The sequence below is a fragment of the Rhinatrema bivittatum genome, chromosome 6 (genome assembly GCF_901001135.1).
Source record: "Rhinatrema bivittatum chromosome 6, aRhiBiv1.1, whole genome shotgun sequence".
In the NCBI taxonomy this organism is placed as follows: Eukaryota; Metazoa; Chordata; class Amphibia; order Gymnophiona; family Rhinatrematidae; genus Rhinatrema; species Rhinatrema bivittatum.
In genome coordinates this window covers 288,930,680-288,948,474 of record NC_042620.1, presented here as the reverse complement: position 1 = coordinate 288,948,474, position 17,795 = coordinate 288,930,680, and the positions used below count along the sequence as shown (strand labels likewise).

The following is a 17,795-nucleotide window of genomic DNA, read 5'->3' as shown; positions in this document are numbered from 1 at the left end:
GAAGGGGCAGCACTGACTGTGCAGTCGGCGGGGGGGGGGAGGGGAGGGGACCCCATTACAGCAGATGCCGATGCACCCGGGTGAATGGTGGAATCCAGACGTTGGCTAAGGCATTCCACTGCCGAGGTGAGGGACTCCAATACTTTCTGCTGCTCCAAGAGTTTTTAAGCCAGGCCTGGTATGGCCTGCAAGGCTGAAGCCTCTGCTGGGTCCATGGACTTGGCAAACTGTTGGGACCTCGACGTGGACCGTGGACCCCTAGCCTGAGTTGGGATTGACACAACCTGGGAGGAAGACCTACCACAGGTTCCCAACATCAGGGGGTGAGGCTGGGGCTTTACAACTACCAACCCCATTCCCCGCAGGTTGAGCCCTTGGGTACTGGGGCCGGCTGTTCTTAGGTGGCTCCTGTGTAGAAGCTCCAACGTAGTATAGGAAGTGAGATCCAAGGGACGGCTGTGGCCAGGCAGGAAGAAGTCCAATCCAAAGCCCTGGGCAGGCGGCGAGCAAGCAAGGTGAAGTCCGATCCAAAGTCCTAAGCCAGGGAGGTCTGTCTGAGGGAAGAAGGAACAAGGGTGAGAAGCCAGGAGCAGGAAAAGGAGCAGAAGGTGGGAACCGGAGCTCGAGGCAGGAACAGGAACAGGAACAGATGCTGGAACATATAGACTAAGTTTTCACTCACAAATCATTGAAAATTCACCCCATAATGGTCAGGAGCACGGGGCTGATTCAGTTTCTGAATTATTCCAATAAAATTTGTTATTGAATTCTCATAAGTTACTTTCCAAACCTTAGTTCTGAATGCTACAAGTTTACTGTACCTTCTTATCTAGAAACATTTCTCTCCACATATGGTGACATTTGCAAACTGGAATTCTTGAAGTGGTTCTACTATATATCTAACTCTACTTCCCTTAAAATTGTGAAATGCTAAAACAAGATTTGTATTACCTGCAGGGCTCTATGTCAAGCCACCACTTTGCTCTGTTCTGCTTTCATCATTTGAATTAACAATGGACAAATTAACTTTGACAGATTTGACTCCATTCCCTAAATCAAAGTTTACCTGATATATCTTTCTCCTAGTTAAGTGAAGAATAGATTCTGCTTGGAACTAATATTCTTCTGATTGGCATTTGATATACGTTTAGTTGAAAAGTCAGCCAAGTAAGAGAACTTAGGGAGGATTTAAAAATATGTGACTTTTTGAAGAAGCAGGTTCAAAGCAGGCCCTCCATTATTAATGATACTCACAATCATTAAGGTTATTTACATGTCATCTGTCTACTTTAGTTCATCTGTTTCATGAAGATAATGTGCTTAGGCCTCCACAGAAGTAAATCTGACTATGCATTTCAGAGATGGCTCCTGCTAGCACAATTTCCCAGTGAGGGGTTGAACATAGAGTTGGCTTAACTTCAGAACTTGGCCAGCAAAGAAACTTAAATGTGAAGAGAAGAAAAAGCAAGGAGTAATGTTGATAATACAAAAATATGGTAACATTCCTCCATATATGCTGTCGATGGTATTTGGGGGTAGAGGTGATGAGAGAGTTAGGGTGATGGTAGTGAGGATGATTGTCATGTAGATGATAATGACAACAGTATTCTGAGTGAGGTAAATATGACAACGAAAAAGGTATTTTTGATAGTGATGATACAGGCAATGGATAAAAATGGTTGTTGCAATTGTGATGGAGATGATGAAATGATAGTAGCAGTTATTATGAAATGGGCTCTGATGATGGTGACAATAGTGATTGTAGTGCTAATTTCTGTAGTGATGATAATGGTGAAGTTGTTTGCCAAGTAGAGGAATTATATTAAATAACAGAATATTTTATTCCCACAGGATGAAATGGATCCCCTTTCTTTAGTCAGAAAATGGGGGGGAAATAATGCCCAAATGTAATCACAACTGATTCTAACAACTATTACCTTTTTGGAAGTATCAAGAATTGGATTCAGATGCCACTGAACTTTGTCCTTCCTCTTGTTTAATACTGTATACGTTTTCCTCAGTATCTGATTATTGCTGTTTTATTTTCTGCTTCTTTCTAGTAAAACCAACATTCATAGATGTGGATATCTATGTAAACAGCATTGGCCCAGTTTCTGTCATTCATATGGTAAGTACCAAAATTCTACATAGGGGCCTCTCGATAAGAGTAGGAAGATGGTGTTGAGGGAAAAGAATTTCAAATTATGGGGAGATTGTTAAAAATAAACTGAATATGGTAATGTAAACAAATGAAGTCCTTAAACATTTTTTTCAGGCAAAATGTAATCTTTAGTGTGATATGAATGATATTTGTGCATTGTAGTGTTGTAAATTACATCTTGAGGGATGGTAGAATTATACATTTATATTACTGCATGGTAAGCTATCATACTATTATTCATGCTATAAATATGCTCAGTTACTAAACTGTAGGCAAAAAAAACCCCTTAGTTAACCAGCTTGCAAGCCTTCTAATATTCTGATGTATTAATGAGAATGATTTTATGAGGTCTCAGGGCATAAAGATGAAACTTCATCATTAAAATGATGCTCATGTGATTTAGTATGAATAATGATGTTTTTTGAAGTATATAGGAGCAAATGATTCAGAGAAAGTGAATAAATCTCTTAAAAGGAAGTTATGGACATGGAGATGAGGTTGAGTTGAATTTTGATGTTCTACATTATTTAGATATTGTGGAATTCAAAGGAGTAGATTATTTCGAAATGCACCACTACATCCTTCCTTCTTGTAAGATGTTGGTTAGGCATTGTTATGGGCTAGAGAAAATCAGAGCACCAAATATGGAAGCAGAGTTACCAGCTGTCAGTTACTGATAGTAAAAAAAAAATCCCAAAATAGAATATCAATAAAGATAATTTCATTTCAGTAAAAACATCATGAGCAATAGGACTTGTTTCCAATGCCATTGGCTCAGGTTCTGTGAGGCTGCACTACTGTGTAGACTAGATAGGGACAATCAGCATAGTAAATCTAACGATGCAATAAATGACAATGGTAAAATGTGTTTTTGCAAAACAAATCTGGAAGTAAAAATACATTTTCATGAGTTAGCAACCCATCCACATCATCCACATTATCTGGGTTTACCCAAATCAATTCACTGGGAAAATTAGGGAAGGAATTTATTTGCCATAATAGGTAATCAGTTAAAAATGAATGCTTAATCCTCTACTGGAAGCATACCTAAACAGTCTGGTTTTCAGGATATCTGTAATGTTGCGCTTGAAGGTGGACCCTTGTCCTGGAGCAGTGGAGAACGGCTTCCTGGTAGGGACCAGGAAGCACCTGCCCCCAGGGGCGGAGCACAGGAGGAGACAGAGGCTAGGATGAGCTTCACCACTGGAAGCCCGAGGTCCCCCCGGGTGGAGCCCATAGGGACCCAGGTCGCTTGGACTTAGGTGGGCCTCGCAGGGTCTCCAGAGAGGTAGTAGAGAGGCGTGCCCACGATCAGCAAGGGAGCACGGTCAGTCTTCATGCTGTTGGCCTGGAGAGGCAAGGAAGGCCCAAACAGCATAGACGATGACAAGGCAAGGGACAGAGCCAGAATAAGGAGAAGTGGTCAATGGTATCCGAGGGTCAGAATCCAAGGGTCAGTCCGAGGAGTAGTCAACGAGGCAGAGGTCAGGTTCCGGAGGTCAGACGAAGTCACAAGGCAGGCAGGATGTAGGCAGCAGACAGGGAGGTCAAGGAACAGGCCGAGGTCAGTACCAGAGAGACAGTCCGAGGGTATTACCTGGAAGGATGGACAGACAGATGCAGGAACAGAAGGACGTTGGACCAAGGCTGGAACAGTAGGATCCTGGAACAAGGCTGGAACAAGACTGTGAACGCTGAGGCAAACTAGTACACTTACATTACCGACCCGATTGCCAAGGTAAGGAAGTGCAGGCAGGGACTTCCTTATATCGTTCCATCAATCAGGGCGTGCCGCGGAGCTAGGACCCACCCCTGGCCCTACAAGAGGCCGGGCGCTCCATGCGCACGAGCGTATAGGGGCGTGGCCGACACCACTGGAGATGCCGACCTCCGGTGTGAGGCCTGGTGCGCAGTGGAAGGCCCGGCGACCGCCGCTGTGGGACGCCGAGGCCTAGAGGAGCTTGTGGCTGCCACTGGGGAGGCCAACCCGTGACCTGCAGAGGAGATAGCGAGGTGAGCAGGCCCGTGCACGGGCCGGATGTGGACGGGGCGCGCAACATGTAAGGAATATGCATGCAAGAGATTTGCAAGCATTGGGTCTCCATTGCATTCAAATCCTTCTCATGCATATTCATTATGGCAATCCTGAAAACCTAACTAAATAAATGTGCCTCCAGGATATGGTTGGGAAACACTGGGTTTTTGCTTCCAGAACTAAGCATATTCTGGCGTATATTAAGCAGGGAGCTGTGTATATGTGGAGGGAAATAATTCTACCATTGTACATGCTCCTTGGTAGATCATATATTGGGTATGTTGCAGAAGTTTGGGTTTCATACCTCAAAAACAAAAATGCTACAAAATTTAAAAAGTAAAACTATGAATAAAACATAGTTAGACCCTAATCTAGGAAGAGTTGTCTCTTTTGGACATGGTCTCCTTGGAGGAAAGAAGCTGACTGTTGGCTTTCTTACATAAATTGGTAGCTTAAGACTAGAAGGAAGATAGTTTACATTTATTCAGAGGAAGCGACTGTTAATTGAGAAGATTCTAGCCATGTTGACTGTCATTTTAAATCTAAAGTTAGATGAAGATCTATAGATTAATAATTATTCTGGGAGTTCATATTTAGTGAAATTCTTATTGATTTAGCAATCACACATTGCTTAAAAATATATCTTAAGCTTTCATGCCAGCTTTACTATGGCATAATGGCATTTAAACTGACTAGAACTAAAGACAATTCAGCATGACTCATTGCACAGTTTTGCCAATCTATATGACTTTTTGGTGCTGGTTGTAGTCACTGTTTGAATTGTGGACCCTTGTTACTGAGGGGCCATCACTGCAGGAGATGCCCTGTGACGGGATGGACTTGAACTTTGCCTATGCCAGCCCTGTTCCCCACAGGTTGAGCCCTTGAATTCTAGGAGGGTCCCTAGAGTGTGGGTTGAGGCAGGCAGTGGTCAGTAGGGCGGGTCAGAGATCGGGGCAGGTAGCAGACAGCAAGGTCAGTTCTGAGTAAGGGGTCAAGTCCAGGCAGCAGTCAGGTGGAGTCCAATCCAAGACAGAGTCGAAACCAGAAAATCAGGCTGAGGGAACAAGGAACAAGACAGACAACAGAGGGATCAGATGACAGACATGGAACTGACAGGGAAGGACCAGTCACAGACAGACAAGGAAGGCAGGAACAAGCAAGGAAAAGACAAGACAAGAATATAAGAGAGAAAGTAGCAACATGCACTGGGACAACAAGGACATCAGGAGACCTTGCTGCTGAGGTGTCTGTGTGGCATCTGGAGCAGCCTTATGAAGGGGGAGTCGCTGACATCATCTCCTAGCACCGCAAGAGAATTCTCACCACAGCCCCAAAAAAGCACGCCATGCATGTGCCTAGAGCAGCTGCTGGAGGGGCCAGGATGATTGTGGTGTTGACTGGGTGGGCTGCTCTTGGCGGCATTGGCTGGGGCCAGCTCCTCCGCTGCTCGACAGGCTGAGTAAGTGCGGTGAGAGCCTTGATTCATGACACTGGTCTAGAAGTATTCTGTGATCACCATCTTACGGTGAGAAATAACATTTTTATTTGGGAAGTATCGGCTGAAATTAAGCATGGTTCTTTGTCTTTATCATTATAAAGACATAATTTTCCAAATGTGGGTGGCATAGCAAAGGCTGAACTCAATTAACTGATGCCTTTCTTTTACCAAAATTAACTGTACACCTACTGTTTGTAAATGCTGAACAGTATTTAAATATACAGATTAGTCATATTTAAGAATGCATTACAGGGCCTATTTACTAAAGTGCATTTTCATGTTTTTAACACACATTATTTACTGTGGCCTTTACCAAACTGTGGTAAGCGGAGTATTACAGACTGTAATGAATATGAAGTATGTACTCCCACATCTGGGAATGCATCAGCTTTATCAACAGCAGTAATATCTGTATGTTCCTGGCTGCAGGGAACCTGGGCCACAAATGGTAAAATAAGGCAGCTAGACCTAACTTTGGTCCTCCAGCAAAGTTAAAGCACCCATCCCCCTCCATAAAACACCCACTCACACACACACACACACACACACACACACACACACACACACAGAGCACAGCTCCCCACCCAGATTTTCATCCCAGAACAATACCCCCCCCCCCCCCTCTATCTCTGCTTCCCACCCGACAATCAAAACAAGTGCACCCTACTCCCTCTGACCTGTACCCTCTCATTTCTCAAAGAGCCTCCAGGTTCAAAATAGGTCAGGAGTAATCCCCAGTCAGTCCTGCCCTGCATGAATAAAAGGGAACCTCAGGTCAATAGAAATCATTTTAATGATGGTGCCATCAATCCAGGAGAGAGGAGGTGACACTCTTGCCCCATTACTGACCTGGAAGCTCCTTGAGGTAAGGGAGGGGGTTGGTGGAATGGGAGAAGGGGGTCAGGAGAAGTGGGGGCATTTTTCAAATGGTTGGGATGGATGCAGGTTTAGGAGCTAGGGTGAGGTTACTTAGGAAGGATATTGTACTTATGAAGAGAGCTTGGGTGGGATGTGGGATGTGCTTTATCTCTGCTGGTGGTGGTGGTGGTGGTGGGGGGGGGGATCAAACTCAGAACAACATTTTATCATTTGTGGCCAGGGGAGGCTGAGAATGTGTCCCTGCAGTGGGGAGCATGCAAACTGCCATTGGTAACATCCATGCGTCCCTGACTCCGGGAATGCATACTGTAATGTATTACTCATTAAACTGCAATACTCGGCTTACTTCAGTTTAGTAGATACCAGTAGCAACAAAAGTGCATTAAAATTGTATGTTGAAATATAATTTAATAAACTTAATAAATTTGCCCTATAGAATGTAAAGATGCATCAAACCCAGCATTTTGTTTATGATAGTGGTCAGTCCAGCTGACAACTTGTGGGTTACATAAGATTGTTTTTCAATATTATCAAATTTTGGTATCTGGACAAAAATGTTTCTATCCGTTTGGATATCGAACTAGACTGTGGTTGTTGAATAAGTCTTTAAGTTCTGTGTCTAATTAATGATGCAGGGGACCGTGATTACGAAGCTATTCAGTGCAGCAGTTGGCACACCGCGGCCCCCGAAATCGTATCGCCGTGGTGCAAAGGCCTGCCTCCCCTTCGCCACCCCACCCCCCGTTTTCACAGGATTCATCATTCTGCGAAGAATGATGAATCCTGGTCTATGTTAATTGCCTTTATCACATCATCCAGCAACAGATTCCAAAGCTTGATTGTACATTGAGTGAAAAAAATTATTTCTACTATTTGTTTTAATCTGCCAATTACGAGTTTAATGGAGTGTCCCCTAGTCCTACTGTTATTTGAAAGGTTAAATAAACCATACGTATTCTCTACTCGCATTTTATAAAAGTAAAAAATGCATGCTTATGTGTACTTTCACATGCACATATATATGTGTGTAAGAAAGGGGTGGTCAAAGGGCATACTGGGGCGGAAGCAACAGCTACATGCATATGTTGTTATTTTAAAAGACACGTGTACATTTCCTAAATTACCTGCATATTTTCACACCTGCTAATTATCTGGTGTAAATGATATTAAACATGTGAGGGACTGACAGAGTGTGAGGTCTAGGTGGACGGAAGTTCGGGCTGAATGCAGGGCAGTCTTGATAACTTAGAAAAGGACTGGGTGAACTGGCAGAGTAATTTGTAGCCTGGTTAATTTCATGTACACGCGCATGTTTTAAAATTGGTTGACTTAGGTGTATAAATCGGGACTTAGCGAATAAGTCCTCATTTATTTTCACTTGTAAAATATAAGCACATATATCACATATTCACACACATAAAATAAATGCATCATATTTAAAATAAGTGGGTAAAGTATGGGCATTCAATCCTTTTATATATGTGGTTTCAATACATTGCATGTATTTATACGTAAGCCTTCCTACACGCATGTGTTGTGTGGTCGAACTACATGTATTTTATGAAATGTACACATATCAAATGTGGATATTATAAAATACCATAGAAAATATGTGTGTGGTCATAATACACATGCATATGCTGCCACGCACAATTGTAAGAAAGTTATCCTCTATCTCTATTTATCTGTTCCATCCCACTCATGATTTTAGAAATCTTAATCACATCCCCTCTCAGTTGTCACTTTTCCAAGCTAAAGAGCCCTAATCTGTTTGGCCTTTTTCCAAGAGGGAGCTTTTCCATCCCCTTTATCAATTTTGTTGCCGTTCTCTATACCTTTTCTATTTATTTATTTATTTATTTTAAAACTTTTATATACCAACGTTCATAGACATATCACATCGGTTTACAGGTAACAGGGGAGTAATATTTGAACCGAGAGGGAAAGATAAAGTTACATGTAACAGGGATATAGATGAACTTGGGAGAGTAGGAGAAAATAAAGGGTCAAGTGACCTAGGAGAGGATTTTTCAAGAGAGAGAACAATAACTATATTACAATTGCTTGTAGATTTTGGGAGGAGGAGTTAGAAGGAGGGAGATAATTCAAGTGTAGGCTTGTTCAAACAGCCAGGTCTTTAGCTTTTTTTTTGAAAGTGGTAGAGAAGTGTTCCTGGCAGAGTTCAGATGGCATAGAGTTCCATAATGTTGGTCCCGCTAAGGATAGTGCAAGTTTTTTGGTGGATATGAGTTGGAAGAGATTGTGAGCAGGAGTGGCTAAGGATCCTTTGTAAGCGGTTTTGGAGGGTCTATTGGAGGTGTGGTATTGGAGGGAGTCATTAAGCCAATGAATGTTTTGGTTGTGCAAGGTTTTGTGGATAATTGTAAGGCTCTTATGGAGGATTATGGATGGGATCGGGAGCCAATGGAGGTCTTTGAGGATCAGAGTGATGTGGTCTGATCTGCGTGAGTTAGAATTCTCGCTGCCGCATTTTGCAGCATTTGGAGTGGTTTGATTGAGGTTGCTGGGAGGCCTAAGAGAAGAGAGTTGCAGTAGTCGATCTTCGTGAAAAGGGTGGCTTGGAGGACTGTTTGGAAGTCATTATGGTGTAGTAAAGGTCTTACTTTCTTTAGTACCTGCAGTTTGTAAAAACAGTCTTTGGTCATGTTGTTGATGTGTTTTTGAAAACTGAGATGGTTATCGAGAGTGATGCCTAAATCTCTGACATGTTGGGAGAAAGGGAAGGGGTGCACTGAGGGAGGTGGGTTAAGGCGAGCTGGGGAGATGAAAAGGAGCTCTGTTTTTGATGTATTTAAGGCCAGCTTGACTATGACTGCTATGCCTTTTTTGAGATGGGGCAACCAGAACTACACACAATACTCAAGGTATCATCGCACCATGGATCTATACAAAGGCATTATGATATACTTTTAAAAAAAATATATATTCTTCATTGCATTTTTTCAGAAACAATGCAGAAAAATGGAAAAGAAGTAACATAACCAATACATAGTAATCTATGTTTTACCATAATAATAACCTATACTTCCCTCATAGTCCAAAAAATAGACACATAAGGAAACATTGGCAGAAGAGATAAGGAAAACAAAAACAAAAAAAGAAAAATAATGTTTGTGGGTATGTGGACCCTTGGCCCGAGATGGCAGTTGTTACTACCTGTGGGGAGGAGCCCCACAGGTCCACACCGTCGGGAGGCGAGGTCAGGCACAGCGGGGAGCTCTGGGTGAGGCTATGGAGAGGTCCCAAGGAGCCAGGAGAACTACCCCAGTAGGGAGACAAGCTGGAGATAATACCTGGGCAGAGATCACGAAGGGGAAGGGGCAAGACAGGCCGCAGAGCAGGAGGCGCGAGACTGACAATGCAGGAGGTATTCCAGATAGGCAGCCCTGAGGGTCGGAGCTGCGCAGCATAGGAGGTGCTGATGTAATGACGTAGGCCAACCTGTGGAGCAGGAGAGCCCGAGTCAGGTCTCCACTGATGACGTATGCACAACCCCGAGGAGCTGGAAGCTCTGAGTAGCATGGAAGCACTGCCCTGAGGAGCAAAGGAGTGCTGGCAGTCTCAGTATGTCATGTAGGCGTGACCCTGAGGAGCGGGAAAGCGCGGACAGTCGCAGTGTAGCACAAGAGCACTGCCCCAAGGAGCGGGGAAGTACTGACAGTCTCCTGAGTAGCACATAGGCACAGCCTCGAGGAGCGGGGAAGCACTGAGGTAGAACTCCCAAGTGGCAGAACTGTTCCAGGGACAGCCCCAAGGAGTGGGGAGACTTGCAGGGTAGGACTCCAGGAGGCGCAGGTCCAACCCGAGGGGCAGGGGAGGCCAGGAGACAAGCAGGTACCAGACAGAGTCCAAGTCCATGGAGTCCGATAGCATAGCCACAGGAACACAAAGGCAGGAGCTTGTAGAGACGTATGGAACTTATTGCCAAGTCGGCTAGCTGGGGGCAAAGATACAGTTTAAGCACCCAGGTCTGATGACATCATCAATCAGGGATGCCCCTAAGGTTCCCGCCAAAGAGGCTTAAAAGGAGGGCCCGGTGGTGCACGAGTGCGCCTAGGAAGGCCCAAAGTCGACGTGGGTGATGGCGGCGTCCAGGCCGCAATGAGGAGCCTTGGGGAATGCGGCGGTGGAAACTGCCCTGCGCCACGAGCAGACCCGGGGCGGGCAGGAGAGTGGTGAAGGAAGGTTTAAGGTTTGTTTATTTTTATACCTTCATTTCAGTAAAACCATCATAACGGTGAACAATAAATTAAAGTAAGAAAATACAATGCATAAACAAATAATATAAAATACTTAATAATCAGTGAAGCATCAATAATCATAAATACTAAAATAAACTTTAAATTAATTAAAAGGCAGGAAGATAAAAACAATAAAATACAAAATAAGAATGTGCTGTGGTAAAACCATATTCTGCTGTCACTGTGTTTCTAAGTAGGCACATTTAAACAGCCACGTTTTAAGATCTGCCTTAAATTTTTTTATATCGGCTTGCAATCTAATTTCTTTAGGCAGAGAGTTCCACAGTTTTGGACCTGCTATAGATATTGCTCTTTCACGAACTTGACAGTTTTGCCGATTTGATTGTAGGTACTGTTAACAATCCTTTGTTGGCTGACCGTAAGTTCCTCTGCGGTACATGCAAGCGTATTGTTGTGTAAGTAAGTAAACACGGTCGCAGCCATCTGCGACCGACGGCATAACAAAGAAATAATGAGAGTATATTATCTTTATGAATCTAATTCCTATCAGAAATAAAAGTTTCAAGGTGAACAGGATCCATAAATATGAACATATTCTTTTGATGTTCCACCAGACACTTGCAGAGAAACTTGAAATAAAAGGTCCCTCCTAAATCAAGAACCTTCTGTCGTAACAGGAGGAACTGCTTCCTCCTTACTTGTGTAGGTCTAGATACATCTGGGAAGATTTGAATCCTTTCCCACAAAAGGAAAAATCTTTACATGAAAAATATTTTTTGAAGACCCAATCTTTATCTTTCTCAGCACAAAATGAGACCAATGGAGTGGCCCTCACAGAAATATCATCAATAAAATAGTAGATATATTTGGACTAACTACCATTAAAGTATCCATTACTCTCACAGGACAAGCAGGATGGTAGTCTTCACATATGGGTGACATCACAGGATGGAGCCCAATCATGGAACTCTTTTGTCAAAGTTTCTAGAACTTTGACTGGAACTTACTGGGCATGCCCAGCAATGCACTGACCCTGCATCCAGCAGGGGACCCCCTTCAGTCTCTTTTTTTCCACTCAGCAGTAGCCACGTGGGTTAAGGAGCTCTCTAGAGATTCCTGAGAGGAATTTTCCTCACGGAACTTCTTTAAAATTTTTCAAAACTTTCTACCCCATAGGGGTCCCCCTATCGATATCAATGCTTCATGGTTGAAAGTTAAGGTTTTACCCCTCTTGCGGTCGATTCCTGTCAAGTTTTCCTGTCAGGGCCTACTGGCCATTGACTTCACCTCAGCTAAATTTTTGTCGAAGCCATGGCATCGGGTTTTCATCGGTGCTCCGATTGTCCTCTGACAATGTCCATCACAGACCCGCACAGAGTATGTGCATTGTGCTTGGGGTCTGGCCATGATACCCTAACTTGCACCAAATGTGCTCAAATGATGCCGAAGGGCCGAAAAGCCCGCTTAGAAAAAAGAGTTTCTTTTTCATTCAAAACCCCCGACTCCATCAACCGCTTCGACTTTGTCTGATCCGGTGCCATCGACCTCTCGCCAGCAGCGGGACACCGGTGCTGCCCGACCGGCATTGACTACTCCAAAGGTGTTGACATCTTCCTCATCGCCTCAGGAGAAGGACCGAGGAGAACAGCGTGGAAAGCGTCGACACTGGCATCGGAAGGCTCAATCTGTTGATCCAGGCAAGCCCTCGGAATCAGCGTCGACAGAGCCACCGACAAAGAAATCCCATCCAGAGAAGGCCCCATCCTCCTCTGTTACTGGGTCACCGAGGCGTTCCCCACCATCATCTGTGCAGGGAGCCATGACTCCATTTTTACCGGTGGACCCTCTGGCTATGCCTCTATTGCCTCCTGCTCCGGAGCTGGGGTTACTCGCCCCAGGTCTCCATGAGGAATTGGATTGGATGATGCAAGAGGCCATGAGAAAAGCACTGCAGGGATTCCAGCCTCCATCGACGCTGGTACCGGTGCTCGAACTGTTCACCGATCCAATTCCCGGGGCCCTGGCACTGCTACTGGGTAAGCTGGATACCTTTGTCGTCAGATGGTGAAGAAACACAGATACCCATACCACCATCTGGAATCCTACCACCCTCTCATCCATCGATGTCACCAGTTCCCTCGGTGCCACCATCGATGCCTCTCCTGATGCCTTCAATGCCCAGGCCTGGGCCTTCGGGAATAATGCCATTTCTTCCCTCAGAAGATCCTCAGGGAGCTGGTGATCAACCGTACGATCCTTGGACTGATGATTCTTCCCAGGATACAGAAGCTCTGCCTTCACAGCCCTCTCCCCCTGAAGAGAGAAGGCGGTCTCTTCCAGAGGGTCTCTCTTTTATTAACTTCATTAAAGAAATGTCTGAGACAATTCCTTTTCAGCTTCAGACTGAAGAGGATTCAAGGCACAAGATGCTGGAAGTGCTCTAGTTCCTTGATGCCCCTAAGGAAATCATGTCTATTCCTATTCATGAAATCCTAATTGATCTTCTAAAGAGAAACTGAGAACACCCAGGTTCCATTCCTGTCAACTGTAAGACAGATGCCACCTATCTTGTTCAGTCAGCCCCTGGATTTCAGAGATCACATCTGGAGCATTACTCTGACACTCAGTGGTTGTGGAATCAGCCCAGAAAAAGGCATGGCGTTCCAAACCTCATTCTTCCATACCTCTAGGGAAGGAGAAAAAAATCCCTGGATGCTTTTGGCAGACGGGTCTTTCATGACTCAATGCTTATATCCCGCATTGCTTCTTACCAGTTATATATGACTCAGTATAACAGAAACCTTTTTAAGAAGATCCAGTATTTCTCTGAGTCTTTACCTGATCAGTTTCAGGATGACCTGAATGCTCTGGCCCAAAAAGGCCTAGATGCGGGCAAGCATGAGGTCCGTGTTGCGTACGACATATTTGACACTGCCTCTAGGGTGTCCGCAGTGGGGATTAGTTCACGAAGGTGGGCCAGGTTGAAATCTTCAGACCTCAGACCAGAGGTCCAGGACAGGTTGGCTGACCTGCCCTGCACTGGTGATAATGTCTTTGGAGACAAGATCCAGGAGACTGTGGCGCAGCTAAAAAACCACCATGAAATGCTGCGTCAACTTTCTTCAGTGCCTGCTGATTTCTCATCTACCTCTAAGAGGTGACGCGGCGCCACGTGATTCCCGGCGAGTTCGCGCCGGACGGCTCGATCGGCCCAAAAAGAACTTTTGGCCAGCTTGGGGGGGTCAGGAGGCCCCCCCAAGCTGGCCAAAAGTTCTTTTTGGGCCGAACGAGCCGTCCGGCGCGAACAAGTCGGGAATCACGTGACGCCGGCGTCACTCGACGTGCCGCCGACGTCACATGCTTCTCGCCAAGGATTGCAGAAATGGCGTCCTCACTCCTCGCTCCATCACCAGGGAGTTGTGGTAAGTAGGGGGGGGGATTAAGGAGGGTGAGGGGGTTTATATTTTTATTTTGGCTCAACAATCGCGATTTCCCACATATCGAACATATCTATGTTCGATATGTGGGAAATCCGATCGTTTATGTCGAATCAATTTTTTAAGTAAAAAAAAAATATGAGTTGCGTTTTACTAATGCGGTCAATCCGAATGCACACCCCTAGTTTCTAATCAACTATCCCAAATCCAAGATAGTTCCATCTCAAACCCTATCCTTTATAGGGGCTAACCTAAACACAGTACAGGCAAAAGCCTTCCTCCCTCAGGATCGGGTTTTCACCATAGTCTCTCTGGCGCATCATTTATAGACTCGAGTATCCTCAACTGCTCGTCACTTCCCCATACTGCTTGGGTCACATGGCGTCTGCAGTGCATGTCACTCCAATGGCTCGCCTATCCATGAGAGTTATGCAATGGACCTTAAAATCCCAGTGGGTTCAGGCTTGTCAACCAATGTCCAGCATTGTTCACATTACCACATAGCTCCGACTATCGCTGGCCTGGTGGATGCAACACTCCAATTTACTTCAAAGCTTTCCATTTCAGGCTGTGGAACCTCAAATTACCTTGACGACAGACGCCTCCAATCTAGGCTGGGGTGCTCATGTCGGCGACCTGCAGACTCAAGGAATCTGGTCTCCAGAGGAAGCCAGACACCAGATACATTTTCTGGAGCTTCGGGCAATCAGATATGCCCTCAGAGCCTTTCAGGATTGCCTTTCAAACAAGGCCATCCTGATTCAAACTGACAATCAGGTGGCGATGTGGTACATCAACAAGCAAGGGGGAACGGGCTCCTACCTCCTGTGTCAGGAAACTGCCCAGATATGGGCGTGGGCCCTTTCCCACTCGATGTGCCTCACAGCCACCTACTTGCCGGGCGTGGACAATGTATTGGTGGACAAGTTGAGCCGCATATTTATTCCGCACGAGGGGTCTGTCAACCCCACAGTAGCGGACACAATATTCCAACGTTGGGGCTACCCTCACATAGACCTCTTTGCGTCAGTCCATAATCGCAAAGTAGAAAACTTCAGCTCTATAACACGCAGACACCACTCGCAACTGAGAGATGCTTTCGCCCTCTCGTGGGCTAGCGGTCTCCTCTATGCATACCCTCCACTTCCACTAATATCGAAGACTCTCATGAAGTTACGGAAGGACAAGGGCATCATGATACTGATAGCCCTTCAGTGGCCACACCAGGTGTGGTTTCCAATAGGGGTGTGCATTCAGTCCCTATGTATTGGCAATCCACAATGGACGTGGCCATATTCGTTGTATTTGTGGGGAAGCGAAACGTATCGCGATTCCCCACGAATATACGAATCTTCGCTGAATTATTTGGCCACCTAAATAAACCAGTTTAAACAAACCCCCCACCCTCCTGAACCCCCCCCCCAAGACTTACCAAAACTCCCTGGTGGTCCAGCGGGGGGTCCGGGAGCCATCCCCTGCACTCACACCCTCGGTGCTGGTTTCAAAATGGCGCCAAGAGCCTTTGACCTACTATGTCACAGAGGCTATATGTGCATTTGGTCAGCCCCTGTCACATGGCCATCGGCGCCATCCTGTGCTCCTATCATGTGACAGGGGCTGACAAATGGCACCGCTAGCCCCTGTGACATAGTATGGGAAAAGGCTATCGGCGCCATTTTGATTACTGGCAGCCGATGGTCCGAGTGCAGGAGGTCGCTCCTGGACCCCCGCTGGACCACCAGGGACTTTTGGCAAGTCTTGGGGGACCCTCCTGACCCCCACAAGACTTGCAAAAAGTCCAGCGGGGGTCCGGGAGCGACCACTTGCATGCCGGCCATCGGATGCCAGTACTCAAAATGGCACCGATCGCCTTTGCCCTCACTATCTCACAGTGGCCAATCGTCGACCCCTGTTAAATAGTGAGGGTAAAGGCGATCGGCGCCATTTTGAGTACTGGCATCTGACGGCCGGAGTGCAGGAGGCTGCTCCCAGACTCCTGTTGGTCTTTTGGCAAGTCTTGTGGGGATCAGAGGGGTCCCCCAAGACTTGCCAAAAGTTCCTGGTGGTCCAGCGGGGGTCCAGGAGCGACCTCCTGCACTCGGACCGTCAGCTGCCAGTAATCAAAATGGCGCCGATAGCCTTTGCCCATACTATGTCACAGGGGCTACCGGTGCCATTGGTCAACCCCTGTCACATGGTAGGAGCACAAGATGGCACCGATGGCCATGTGACAGAGGCTGACCAATGGCACCAGTAGCCCCTGTGACATAGTAGGGTCAAAGGCTATCGGCACCATTTTGAAACCAGCACCGAGGGTGTGAGTGCAGGGGATGGTCCCGGACCCCCTGCTGGACCACCAGGGAGTTTTGGTAAGTCTTGGGGGGGTCTGGACGGTGGGGGTTGTAGTTAATTTAGTTTTAGTGGGAGAACGAATCGAAATGGACATATTAACGAATCGGGGCGCCATACGGCCTAATGCAAAGTATCTGCCCCCCAACAAATCCGAATCCTGAATGCAATGTATGGCGTCCCTCTGCACATCCCTAGTTTCCAATCCTCCAGGACTTATCAGTACACCGCCACATTTCTCTGGGGAAGGATCTGCTTCTGATAACTCAGAACAACGGATGCCTCCACCACCCCAACCTCCAGGCCCTATCTCTGACTGCCTGGATGTTGAAATGCTAATACTTAAACCTCTTAACCTTTTAGAGTCAGTGTCTCGAGTCCTGGTAGCTTCACGAAAGCCTTCCACGAGAAGGTCTTACCGCTCTAAATGGAAGAGGTTTACAGTATGGTGCACCTCTATGTCCTTAGACCCCTTCACTTGTTCCACAGTGAAGTTTCTGGACTATCTCTGGCACCTGTCGGAGGCAGGCCTCAAAACTTCCTCCATTAGAGTGCATATCAGTGCGGTAGCCGCGTTTCATAAAGGCGTAGGGGATGTTTCTATTTCCACAACCCTTAGTAACGTTCTTTATGAGATGCTTGCTCCAGTTACAACCTCCACTGCTCCCTCCGGCCCCTGCTTGGGACCTTAACGTAGTTTTGGGATGGCTCATGAAACCTCCATTTGAGCCTCTCCACTCCTGTAATCTCCGTTATCTCAACTGGAAAGTAGTTTTCCTTCTCGCTATCACGTCTGCTTGCAGAGCTAGTGAATTGCAGGCATTAGTTACCTACCTGCCTTACACTAAAATTCTGCATGACAGGGTAGTGATCCGCACTCACCCTAAATGTTTGCCGAAGGTAGAGTCGGAATTTCATATTAACCAATCTATTATCCTACCTACCTTTTTTTCCCAGCCCCCATGCAAACCCAGGAGAACAGGCTCTGCATTCTTTGGACTGCATACGTGCTCTAGCCTTCTATCTAGACCGCACGTCAACCTACAGGAAATCCAATCAATTGTTTTTGTCTTTCGATTCCATCAAATTGGGAAATCCTCTGGGAAAGCAGACCCTCTCCTCCTGGTTAGCGGACTGCATTTCTTTTTGCTACCAGCAAAGAGGCATTCCGCTACAAGACCGTGTAAAAGCACACTCTGTCAGGGCTATG

The 17,795-nt window shown here is 46.0% G+C and overlaps 1 protein-coding gene across 1 annotated transcript in view; it reads left to right on the top strand.

Moving 5' to 3' along the window:
• Nucleotides 1-17,795, top strand: part of LOC115094361 (gamma-aminobutyric acid receptor subunit gamma-4-like) — a 643,570-nt gene that overhangs the window by 139,310 nt on the left and 486,465 nt on the right. The window contains exon 3 of the mRNA XM_029607335.1: nt 2,061-2,128. Within this exon, the coding sequence (XP_029463195.1) occupies nt 2,061-2,128 (68 nt within the window). The remainder of the gene's footprint in view (nt 1-2,060; nt 2,129-17,795) is intronic.